The following is an 11,619-nucleotide window of genomic DNA, read 5'->3' on the forward strand; positions in this document are numbered from 1 at the left end:
CCATTACTCTGTATGATCACCAAAGTTCACCTAAAGATATTTTGCATAAATAATCATACTGCGACCAATATTTTATTAGGAATATTACTTCTTTTCAGTAAACCAAAGTTTTGGTTATCCATGACCAAAGAAGTAAACATGTTCTGTCAAAGGTTTTTTTTTCTATCCAATATCCGGTAGCTATATTGAAACAGGATTAAATTCGAATTTGCACCAAGTCCCAAATTGGAGGTTAACTCCCTAACAAATGCCGACACCATACCCAGAGGACCTCTAATTTAAAATGAAGAATTACTTAGCATTCTACCACAATCCATATTGGTCTGTCAAAGGTTTCTAGTATAGTGCATCAACTAGCAAAGCACAAAGATGTACTATAGATTTGTCCAAATAAGAGAAGAAACAAGGAGAGAGATGCCAGAAAATGAAACAACAAATTGTCTCTTCTCAAGGCTATGTACAGGAAATAATGAGATACATTGATGCAACTTATTACATATTTCTCAAAAGAATGCTGCACTAAAACATCTAAAACTCTGAAAACTATCTATTTGTGTACATTTGTCACTTAGGTCTTACTCCAAAAACTCTGTTGTGCCATATTGAATGGAGAATCATGTAGAAAATATCATACTTTACAGGCTTGACGTGCCAAAGGAAATGCTGCTGCACCAGCTTAACCCTCCGCTGCATCTCGCGATACCTCTTCTCTGGGATTGATACGAGTATGTCTTTCAGTTTTGGAATGTCCTTCTCTGGAACAAAAATGGCAAAAGCCTCCCAGTTCAATGTTTCAAAAAACGGGGGTATGAAATTATCAGATATAATCACTGGGACACACTCGTAGAAAATGGCCTCCACTACTCGAGGACTGTTGACTTCATAACCTTTTGCACATATACAGTATTTGCTACTCTTCATGTATTGGACATAGCTTACTTTACTAATCTTGCCAAAAATCTTCATGTCAGAATCTTTATTTTCCCAGTAGTTCAATAGGATAGGGCGAAGGTAACCATGCATGCTGCCAGCAAAGAAAGCAAGAGTCCGTCTCTTAGAAAGACGTTTTCCCCCAATTTCTCTAAGGGGATTCTTAGCTTGACGTACATATGTTTCTGGAAGCGAAACATCTTTACCAAATTGGAAGCCTTCTCTAATGTCAGCATTGCACAAAGCTCTTATGCAATTAGCCATTATTCGTTTTGTTTCTGCAGGGGCCTGAGGAAGCAAAATTCCTTTTTCAGTATCCGACAGAAATTCATATATCTTAACTATAAAAAGAATGTAACTATATCTTTGACACCGAAATTATAAGACGAGCTTGTGTGTATACATGCAGAAAGATAAGGTCCAATCCATAATGTGAAAAAAATGGTGCACACAACAGAGCACTCCATTAAAGGTGAAAACAAAAGATCTTAGACTGGAAAGAAGTATGGATAAAATCTATGAGAATCAAAACGGATGTTGTGATATACGTTTAGGAAATCCAATTAAAGGAAGAACCCAAAACTTACCCAATCATGGCAGGCAACAAGAAAATGGTCAGCTCCAGCAGTTCTGTTCCAAAAATTATGTCTTTGGATAATGATGTTGAGATAATCACTTAAATATCGAACCAAGTTCCTACGACTGTGAGAATCAGGGACATATAAGGTCTCTTCTAGCATACGAGAGCTGAACGGTAGATAAAACAGGTGAGCCTTTTGGGGGTTCTTGGTAACTAATTTCTTGTTTCCTTTTAGGAGCTTCATAAACCAACCCTCAGAAGCATATATTCCTTGAAGAACTGGCGTATGGAATACCGGTCTTTCACCTTCTTTATAAATGTAAACTTTGAGAATCTGCTCCATCAATTCATAGCTCCTACACATGATGTATGTCAGATCAGAGAAATGCGCCTCAAGCATATTGGAAGACGAGTAAATGCAAATCCACAAATGCCACCAGTGACAATATAAGAACTAAGTGAAAATCTCATGTATCTCAAACTAAAAAACTCAAGGCAGGGGACTGAGGTCTGTGTTCTCCACCTGTCATGCAGTGCTCCTTCTGTAAAAAAGAGTAAAGTACGCAAGAAAGCATATTCCTATCATGCTATTTTCCGAAATTGAGAATATGCAACAATCAACTGGCTCAAAGCAAGAACGAAAGTCACTTCATGCACCAAGAAAGAAGATGTTTATGATGATTGACACTAAAATATCAAATGATAGCAGCTACTACAAAGCATAACTATTAGTTGATGAGTAACAAAGCATAAATATCTGACTAATTCAGTACTACCCAATACACCTCCAATGTCGTAAAAACCTAGATTACACGAGGGCTGACTCATCATATGCATTACCATGTTCTATTACCTCTTAAACATTGACAAATTTCTATACAAAGGAGCATATAAGCCAGGTTCATTTCCTGACAGAGGAGAATTCTCAATGACACTTTTTGCATGTAGTAGTTCTTGATCTACATCTGAGGACCACCGTGGTTTCTACAGAAAAGATCAAAATTACATAATTAGAATATCTACGAATTTATTGGTCAATTACACAAGTCATATCCCACTAGGAGAGTACCAAAGTAACATACATACCATTGAACGAAATGAAGTTCCAGTCTCTTGCTGCATTATGTTCATTTCAGCTATTGATACTGCACTTCCTTTTGGCTTGTCGGACTCCTTCATAACAGGAATGTTGTTTATCGAAGAATGACTAACAGGAGGAGCATGGTCAGTGCGTTTTTGCACAGATATTTTATCACTTTCAAGTAGATGGCCTGTATTTCCTTCTTTTTCAGATATGTTCTGGTAGGAAGATATCAATGGAGGTTCTTTTTTTGCATCAAGATTGACCTGAGGTGTTGCAACCGATAGTGATGGTGCAATAGACAAAGCTGTGGGACTCAACTCCAATGACTTAGCTTTCGTCGGCGCTGGAGAAATACTTCCTCCCCCATCAGTATCAACCACGCGTGATAAAGAACTTTCAGATGTACCATTTGAAGCTTGTAAATCATATTCAGAGTCAGCAACCTTATCTGGAGGTAGGCTACTATTTCTTCCTAAACTTTCCCCAGTTGACTTGTTGTCCAGTTCTGAATCCTTAAAAGGGGATTCATCTTCAGGGTCAACGTCCTCAGTTAAGTTATCACCAGAATGTTCATTCATTGGAGGCATAGCAGCATCCTCTACCTCTTCATCTTTTGCATTAGAGAGCTTGGTTTCATTAGTTGCTTCATGGATAAGATTTGTGTTAGTAGCATTCAAAACGCTACCATGTTTCAAGTTTTCTGACCTACTGAAGTTACCAGATTGATCTACTCTTTGCGAGCTGCTTATTTGACCCCCATTGGCAGTAAACAAAGAAGACAGGGCATAACCATATGGAAAACCAAAATACTGAATCATCAAAGCAAGGCCAAAAACCATGCCCAATAGACATATGAGTCGTCTAGTCTCAAACAGATTATGATATCGAATTATAGAGCCCATGTTCAAGCAGCACCCTGAGTGAAAAAAGCACAGCACTGTCCCTGGATAATTTTCAAATCTCAAATTCAGTATTGCCACAAACTATTTTTCTATCTATTTCACAGTAATTCAATACCTGAGTAACACAATAAAACACCACCAGTAAACAACAACATACCCCGTGTAATCCGACAAGTGGGGTCTAGGGAGGTTAGGGTCAAGCAAGGTGAAGCCAGAGTTTTAAACTTATGGGTTCTGAATTTTACAACGGCGGTTTCAAGTGTCAATATGGGTTCTAAACTTACTATTTGTAAGTATTTAATAAACTTCTTAATACAAATATACTATATGAGCAAAAGTTACTGGGTTTGGCCGAACCCGAACCGAGCTTCTAGCCTCATAGAATGTATGCATACCTTAACCCGAGAGGTTATTTCCGATAAACCTTCAGCTCAAAAGAGAAATACATTGAACAAGTGGCAAAAAATATGACAACAAAATAGCAAGATACAAAACAGATGAAGTAACAAACAATAATACACATTGAAAAATAAGGAACTGCGTGATTATGAAATAATACTACTAATAAGGGGAGGCTAGCTCCCTGGCCTCTCCCACGAAAAAGTGGGACAACACCCAGCTACTTACTAAAGAGGGAATTATATTAAAGAAAATCAGATCTCGACTTGAACAGACAGTTAAACCACCTTAAACGAGAAGGATTCTCAACTTGAACTAATGCTCAAGCTCATCAAGAACCAAAAACAGAATCAAAATTTTCGCTCTGTTACTAAATAAATCAACCATAAAAAGACAAACACTTTAGAAATACAAGAGCTATTTGGTCAATAAACAAACAAAACAGAAACAGTAAACACCCAAAAAAAAAAAAGGAAAAGTAGCTTCAGCCCAAATCACCAAAGGAAAGTCAAATTAATCATCCATCACGAAACGAAAAACCCAACAAAACCAACTATACAAAATGGCGGAGTTAGAAATTTTCATCAAGGGTGTTCAAAATCCAAAGAAGTGAATATACGAACTAACAGAAGGGTTAAATAGTATATAATTTCTGACTCCGCTTTGATACACTAGTAAATGAAGTGCAAACATACTATTAGGTTCAATTACCTGCAGATCAAAAGTGGACAAAGAAGTCGTTTGGCTACTCAGTTAACTCAAGAAAAGAGGATAAAAATGGAACATATTGAGCAGCTTCATCATGTTGGAAAAGTTGGTTTTGAATTGAGTTGACCAGTTGTAACATTAGACAACCAAATGATACCTAATAAAAATATGCAAATCTTATTTTAGTAGTCAATATATACATGACATGAGTAAAATAAGATTCTTTTACTACCTCTATAAGATTTGAAATAATAATTGGAGTATCTATCTGTTGAGCTTTCCTTTTGTATTTTCTTGGGCTATTTTTTCTTTCTTCCAGTAATCAGAGCAATAAAGTGGAAAAAGTAAAAGGAAGAGTATGAGTAGGCTTTGATTAATGAATCTAAAGTTTTAGTTAATAGCGTGTTCGGACAAATATGCCCACCGTTGTTCCCAGATATTCCCCAAGTGGCACCTACAGCTACAGCGACATTGGCTTTTTCACGTAACATTATTTTGAATTATTTTAATTTATGTGTCACACTTAAAATTTTAGAGTTAATTTAATTTTTATATATATTATTTAAATATTTTTATTTTTTTATTATAATAATTTTAAAATATATAAATTTTATTATTTAAATTCACAATTAAAAATTTATTATGACACATAAATTGGGACCAGTGGAGTAATACAAACATATTGCGGCCCTTTATGATATATGTACATCCAATAATGCATTATTTTGATACTTATTAGTACTACTGGTCATTACTATTAAGAAAGTTTTTAGAGTCATTACTATTATTTAAATATATGCTGACCACTTCTGTTTAAGGGTGTGTTCGATATGAAGTTTTTTTTTTTATATATATATTTGATTGATCAAAATTTGTTTAAAATTTTATAAATTGGGTTTAAAAAAATTTGAAGGAATAATTACAATAGGTGGTTATTGGGTCATTTTAATTATCAAAAAAGGGTCATTCGATGTATATTAATGTATACTCAGTGTATATTTCATGTATAGAATGTATCATAATGTATAATCCGTGTATAGCTCATGTATAAGTAATCTATATTGTATAGTCAGTATATACTTTCTATGACTTTTGCAAGTTATATTGTGTAGTCATTATATATTTTCTATAATTTTTGCTTATTTTTTATTTAAATAAAATATGGTTATATTTGTTGTAAATTAATTAATTTATTGTATCTATTTGAAATTGACCCTAACTATATGTATTTGAAATTGTCCCTAATTTGAATTGGGTCAATTTCAACCCGTTCAAGTCTTAATTTATTTAAAAAGGAATCTTCAATTGAGTTCAATCTAATATTCAATTTCAACTCATTTTAAGACTCTTTATTTCAATTGGTGTAATCTATGTTCTCATATTGAAGGTATGAATCACTATCTATTTTATATCATCTAGGATTTATATATCCATTTGTAAATTTTTTATTTATTTTCTTGAGTTGAAATTAAATTGTAGTTATAAAAGATAAATAATAATATGTTAAAATTATTGAGATTAATCGAGTCAAATTAAACGGATTATGATCCAACTCGTTTTAGCTCATTTAAACCCAAAATAAATTTGAGTGGGTCATCACTCAACTCGATTTCTATTTCAACTCATTTTAATATCTTCAATTTTAAATAAACTTTGCCAATTTGACACTTCCTAGATAGAATCATACAAGTGTCAAGTGTGCATGCTTTGGTTAAAAAAAAAAGAGTTAATCATGTTTTTTTATATTTTTATATTCCACGATGATATTGATATATATACATTTATTTACTAAAAGTTAAATTTCAGTACGATATATATTTGATAAAACTTAAATTAATTACACTATATACAAAGCAGATTGCTCATTACCGTTTGCCTATATCCTTGGAATTTTATTCTTTGTAGCAACCATTCAATTTTAGAGTTGATTTATGTGTTACATTCTCAATTCGTTTAACAGGATGAATACCATCTCAAGAACTTGAATAAGTCAAACAAATCTTATTAATTGACTTATCATATTATGTTGGTGTATATATATCACATATTATAGTAAATTACTGTTGAAATTAAAATTAATAAAAATGAATAAATATATAATTAATCAAGTTGACGCGCAGATAGCTCACTCTTTTTAAGAAGATTCAAGTCAATTGCAGTATAATCTACACCGATCCAACAATATAACACTTGACTTATTTCCTCCAGAATACAACAACCCAACAACATCATATAGCTCTAACAATTTTGAATTAGTTGAAGAGCCCAAAACTTCATCATTAAAATATATTTCTAAAATTAATTACTCTCTTTTAAATAATAAATTAATTGAAGACTTAAAATAAATTCTGTCACAATTCTCTCTTTCACTACACTAACCTCACTATACAATATAATATTTTTTTCACACTTTGTCATCTTTTTTGCTTGTATTTCATAAAGGATGAAACATAGTAATATGGTAAATGAGTACATTTGTGACACGTGTTTCTTGTTGTTATCGAACTTTAAAAAAGGAGCAAATAAAGTGAAGTTGGAGCGGCAGAGAGTTTAGCATCCCATTATGTCATGCAAATCTAACACCTAACTAATCCTTTTCTACGACTGCCAGTCATTACAATTTCATGCATTCGTTTTGAAATATGTTATTTAAAACAAATTTTAAATATTTATTTAATTATAAAGTATTTTATTAAAAATAAAAAATAATAAGATTTTAAAATCGAATTATTTCTGACTAACATTCTTTTGGAACACATACTAAAAAAAGGAAGGTACCACTAACATAATTTAGACACATATACAATTACACTATAACTTTCATACAGAAGATTGACTAATCGAGCAAAAAATCTGGTATGATACTATATACGTATAATTTATTTGTAACTTTCATACAACAAATCAACATTTATACAAATTTAATACAAATACAAGCAACATACCAGTTAAATACAACTTTCGTACAGTTTGCATATAAAATGCACGCAATATATGTGCACTTTGTAAGTATTTATATTATATGCCGTGTATTCTTCTACCTCTTTCGATGTAATCGATATAATCCAAACGTTCTTATTTTGAAATGTCAAAGTTTTGCCAAAGTTTTATTGACATTTTTGATCTGGAATGTTTCCAAAGTGGGAAGTACGGTAGAAAAGAAAATAATTAGAATGACCAATTTTACCAAATTTGGTGCCTAAAATCAAGGAATAGAAAAGGAAAAAGAAAAATCGTAATTCCTAAATTTGAATGGAGTAACATATTTGGTACTATATGATTTTTTTCCTCCCTTTCCTTTTGATTAGCCCAAAATCACGAAAGTATATCCCTAATTTTTAGCCTAGAAAAAGGATTAAAGAGAGAGTAACGTTTTCTTCAAATCTGCTACATTAGATAAACTATTGCTACGGCTTAGGTATAGTAAATATGTTGTGACAAATTAAGTAGACTTACTATGAAATCCATTGATATTTTTAGGTTATTAGTAATGTAATATGTACAAACTATTTGGCTTTCTGTAGGAACTTAATATAATATTACTTTTATAATGATATGTCAGCTAATTGAGGTAGTTCAGGCAATTTATGAAGTACTTAGTATGTTTTATAATAAAGGGGCTTAAATAGTTGTACATTATTTCATGTGGGGATAAAATTTGAGATAACAATAAGAGCCGTTTAAATAGACTTATTTTAGATGTTTTTAAGCCAAAATAATTTTATAGTGTTTAAATAAAATAAAATATCCTTTAATACTAATCATGTATAACAACCTCTTTAATAGTATTAATCATCACTACATTGTTTTTTTTCATTATTAATCATCGCATTAACAATCGCCCGTAATAATCCTGTATAACTAATTTGCAAACAAGACGACCATCCCTCAGTTACAATTTAATTGTCTTAATTTAATTGGGCACAAAATTTGAGAAATAAAAGGAGATTTTTACACCTTGTACCATTACATTAAAGATGTAGATGTGTGTAGTCCTTTAAATTGGCACAATGAGAGCAGCATTTACCAATCAATCGAAATAATGTGCTATATATTTGTTCTCTTTTTTCCTTACAAAAGCTACAATATCATCAAATCCAAAACTAGGATGCAATCTGGAAAACTCTATTGTACCAAATAGAATGAAGTATCATGTGAAAGGTGTCATACTTTACTGGTTCAGGATGCCAAAGGAAATGTTGTTGTACCTTCATCACATTGTTATACAGTTTCAGATATCTTCTTAGCGGGATTGATTCGAGTATAGGCTTCAGATTAGGAATGTCCTTCTCTTGGACGAAAACAGCAAACGTTTCCCAGTTCAATGTCTCCAAAAATGGCGGTACAAAGTTATCAGATATGATCACGGGAACACATTGGTAGGAAATAGCCTCCACGACTCGTGGACTGTTCACTTCATGACCCCTTGCGCATATACAGTATTTGCTGCTCTTCATGTGCAGGATGTAGTCACTGTAGTGCATCCGGCCAAAGATTTTCATGCTTGGATCTTTGTCTTGCCAATGCTTTAAAAGAATAGGACGGACGTACCCATGCATACTTCCAGCAAAGAAAGCAAGGAATTTCCGTTGGCTAGGACGTTTTCCCCCAAGGGTTCTCGAGGGATCAGTTGAGACAATGTTTGTTTCCGGTAGAGAAGCATCCTTGCCCAACTTGAATCCTTCTCTTAAATCAGCATTGCATAAAGATTTTATGCAATTGGCCATCTCACGCCTAGTTTCTTCCGGGGCCTAAGACAAAAGAATAGAAAGACACTTCAGAACCATACACAACTCTTTATGCTCCAATCAAAGTGAAACAGATTGAACATCGAGAGATGATAACAAAAACTTGTAACAACATACCCAGTCGTGGCAAGCAACAAGAAAATGGTCAGCTCCTTGTGTTCTGTTCCAGAATGGATATCTTCCCTTGATCAAATCGAGGTAATTGTTCAAATATGCTTTTAACTTATCGAAGCTGTGAGAACCAGGCACATACACCACTTCTTCCAAAGTTTGAGAACTAAAAGGCAAGTAAAACAGGTGTGCTTTGTTCGGGTCATCGGTGAGGAAGTGCTGGCTTGCTTTTAACTGCTTCATGAACCAACCTTCTGAAGCATAGATGCCATGGAGCTTTGGTTGATGGAATATGGGTCTCTTTCCCTCCTTATAGATGTAAACCTTGAGATTCCGTTCCATTAACTCATAGCTCCTGCATTTGATGAATGAAATCTGGTAAACATACTGCTAAGTGCTTTCTCAAAATTCATCCGAACCAGCAAAAACCAATATGTAAGTAACTAATAACCAAAATAAAGCTGACAGAACCCTGGATGATCAAGCAGATTATGCAGTACACAGCTTATAAATGATGCTTGCTTGTACCGGACAAGTTAAGAGCCAAATTTGATACAGTAGCAATGAATAAATTTTATCTTTCTACGACAAGATGAACAAAAATTTATTTGTAAGCAATGAAAACCACTAATATATACAATCAAATGTACCTTTTAAACTTTGAAACATTGTGATAAACTGGTGCATATAGGCCAAGATCACCGATACTGTTAGCTTCAGTTTCAATCTGTGATTTTGCACTCAGCAATTCTTCATCACCGGCTGAAAACCACATCGGATTCTGCCAGAATTCAATAAGTAAAACGAATTAGAAACGAATCGATTCACTGAATTAGCATTTCCTGATCTTACATATACCTAGACATACCGTTAGAAGGTTTGAGGGGTGACTACTCCGAAGCAACATATTAGTCATTTCAGATATTGACACTACACCTTCCACTGGCTTATCTGACGCTTTCTTCGCAGCAGGAGTACTTTTGGTCACAGTGGAACCATTCCTTGACAAGGGAAGATCATTTCTTAATAGCCCTGTTGCTTCATTTGGCTTATGAGAACTAGCCAAAGAGGTCGAATTATCGGTGTCAACATGCCTATGTGAAACAGAGGGAGCTGGTGAATTCATCAGCTGTATTGTGGCATTCGAGTTTAAAGGAACAATAACAGCTACTTCATCATAGGGATTATGAGAACTACTCGGAGCAGTCAAATTATCATCAACTTGTGGATCTGGTGAAATCAATGGTGGTGGTAGAGGGATAATATCATCTTTATTTTGTTCATTGCCACCTTTGAATATATTCCCAAATTCCTTAGCCCTTTCTGGTTCTAAATTCCTGTTTGGTTTCAGCAATTCCACTCCAGAACTGTAATTTAGCTGTGTAGATGACTGAACTGAAGTTTTACCTTGAGGATTACTACTTCTCATTGATTCGATCGAAAAAATAGAGTCGTTTCTGCTGATTTTCGCATCGAATCCAGTAGTAAAATTGATTTGTGTATTCATGTAGTTCATTCTATTGAAATTCAAACCAGAAAATAAGGAACCTATGAAATTTCCATATGGAAGTTCACAAAATTGAAAAAGTATGGAAAATGCAAAAACACCTCCCATTACCCATAACACACTCCTGGTCTCAGCCCGGCACAGAAAATCAGAAGCAGCCATAATTTCTATCTGTTGAATTAATCAAAACCAAAAGGATTTATACAGAGATTTCAAACAAAAATCCTTTAAGATAAAACCATAAAAAAAGCAAATTCATAGGGAAAAGAAGAAAAGTTAGCTATGATATAGCTTCAGACTGTTTTATATATAAATACCGCATGCACTGCTTAGCCCTAACAGAAGAAGAAGAAGAACAAATGTAATGACCTATTCTTCGGCAAGTTTGAATTAAGTCCAAACAATTTTTGGCTTCTGGAATGAAAAATTATTAGTATATGACCAAAACAGCACTAAATTATTACAATTTACAACATTAATCCTTTGTAAAAAAAATTAAACATTAGCAGTAACTACGTTCACAAGGGTTTTATCGATCCAATGTGATATTCAATTTGAATTTAATTGGATCCAATATAAATATTTGGGAAATCAAAAAATTTTATGGGCATAATCAAAAAACACAGAGACTAAAATTAAAATTATGCAAT

At 33.4% G+C, this 11,619-nt stretch overlaps 2 protein-coding genes across 3 annotated transcripts; both read right to left on the bottom strand.

Moving 5' to 3' along the window:
- Nucleotides 1–318: 318 nt before the first annotated feature.
- On the bottom strand, nt 319–4,961 carry LOC129889311 (probable glycosyltransferase At3g07620). Of its 2 annotated transcripts, XM_055964566.1 has the most exons (6): nt 4,836–4,960; nt 4,607–4,760; nt 2,597–3,537; nt 2,364–2,494; nt 1,518–1,866; nt 319–1,218 (listed from the first exon to the last, which is right to left on the bottom strand). In XM_055964566.1, the coding sequence occupies exons 3-6, from the start codon at nt 3,494–3,496 to the stop codon at nt 565–567; spliced, it is 2,034 nt and encodes a 677-aa protein (XP_055820541.1). In that variant the 5' UTR covers nt 3,497–3,537; nt 4,607–4,760; nt 4,836–4,960; the 3' UTR covers nt 319–564. The 2 variants fall into 2 exon arrangements, with proteins under 2 accessions (XP_055820541.1, XP_055820542.1); XM_055964567.1 differs by lacking the exon at nt 4,607–4,760 and having other exon boundaries at nt 4,836–4,961.
- Nucleotides 4,962–8,557: 3,596 nt separating this feature from the next.
- On the bottom strand, nt 8,558–11,296 carry LOC129888364 (probable glycosyltransferase At5g03795). The gene is made up of 4 exons (XM_055963351.1): nt 10,331–11,296; nt 10,113–10,243; nt 9,469–9,817; nt 8,558–9,354 (listed from the first exon to the last, which is right to left on the bottom strand). The coding sequence occupies exons 1-4, from the start codon at nt 11,129–11,131 to the stop codon at nt 8,707–8,709; spliced, it is 1,929 nt and encodes a 642-aa protein (XP_055819326.1). The 5' UTR covers nt 11,132–11,296; the 3' UTR covers nt 8,558–8,706.
- Between the last annotated feature and the right edge of the window lie 323 nt (nt 11,297–11,619).

This window comes from Solanum dulcamara, chromosome 5 (genome assembly GCF_947179165.1).
Source record: "Solanum dulcamara chromosome 5, daSolDulc1.2, whole genome shotgun sequence".
In the NCBI taxonomy this organism is placed as follows: domain Eukaryota; kingdom Viridiplantae; phylum Streptophyta; class Magnoliopsida; order Solanales; family Solanaceae; genus Solanum; species Solanum dulcamara.

Coding starts and splice junctions, on each gene's coding strand:
- LOC129889311 (XM_055964567.1), bottom strand. CDS start 3,496: ATGGGCTCTATAATTCGATATCATAATCTGTTTGAGACTAGACGACTC. Junction 2,495..2,596: donor GAACTTCATTTCGTTCAATG/GTATGTATGTTA, acceptor TCTTTTCTGTAG/AAACCACGGTGGTCCTCAGA. Junction 1,867..2,363: donor AATTTGTCAATGTTTAAGAG/GTAATAGAACAT, acceptor CATCATGTGTAG/GAGCTATGAATTGATGGAGC.
- LOC129888364 (XM_055963351.1), bottom strand. CDS start 11,131: ATGGCTGCTTCTGATTTTCTGTGCCGGGCTGAGACCAGGAGTGTGTTA. Junction 10,244..10,330: donor ACCCCTCAAACCTTCTAACG/GTATGTCTAGGT, acceptor GAATTCTGGCAG/AATCCGATGTGGTTTTCAGC. Junction 9,355..9,468: donor TTGTTGCTTGCCACGACTGG/GTATGTTGTTAC, acceptor CTTTTGTCTTAG/GCCCCGGAAGAAACTAGGCG.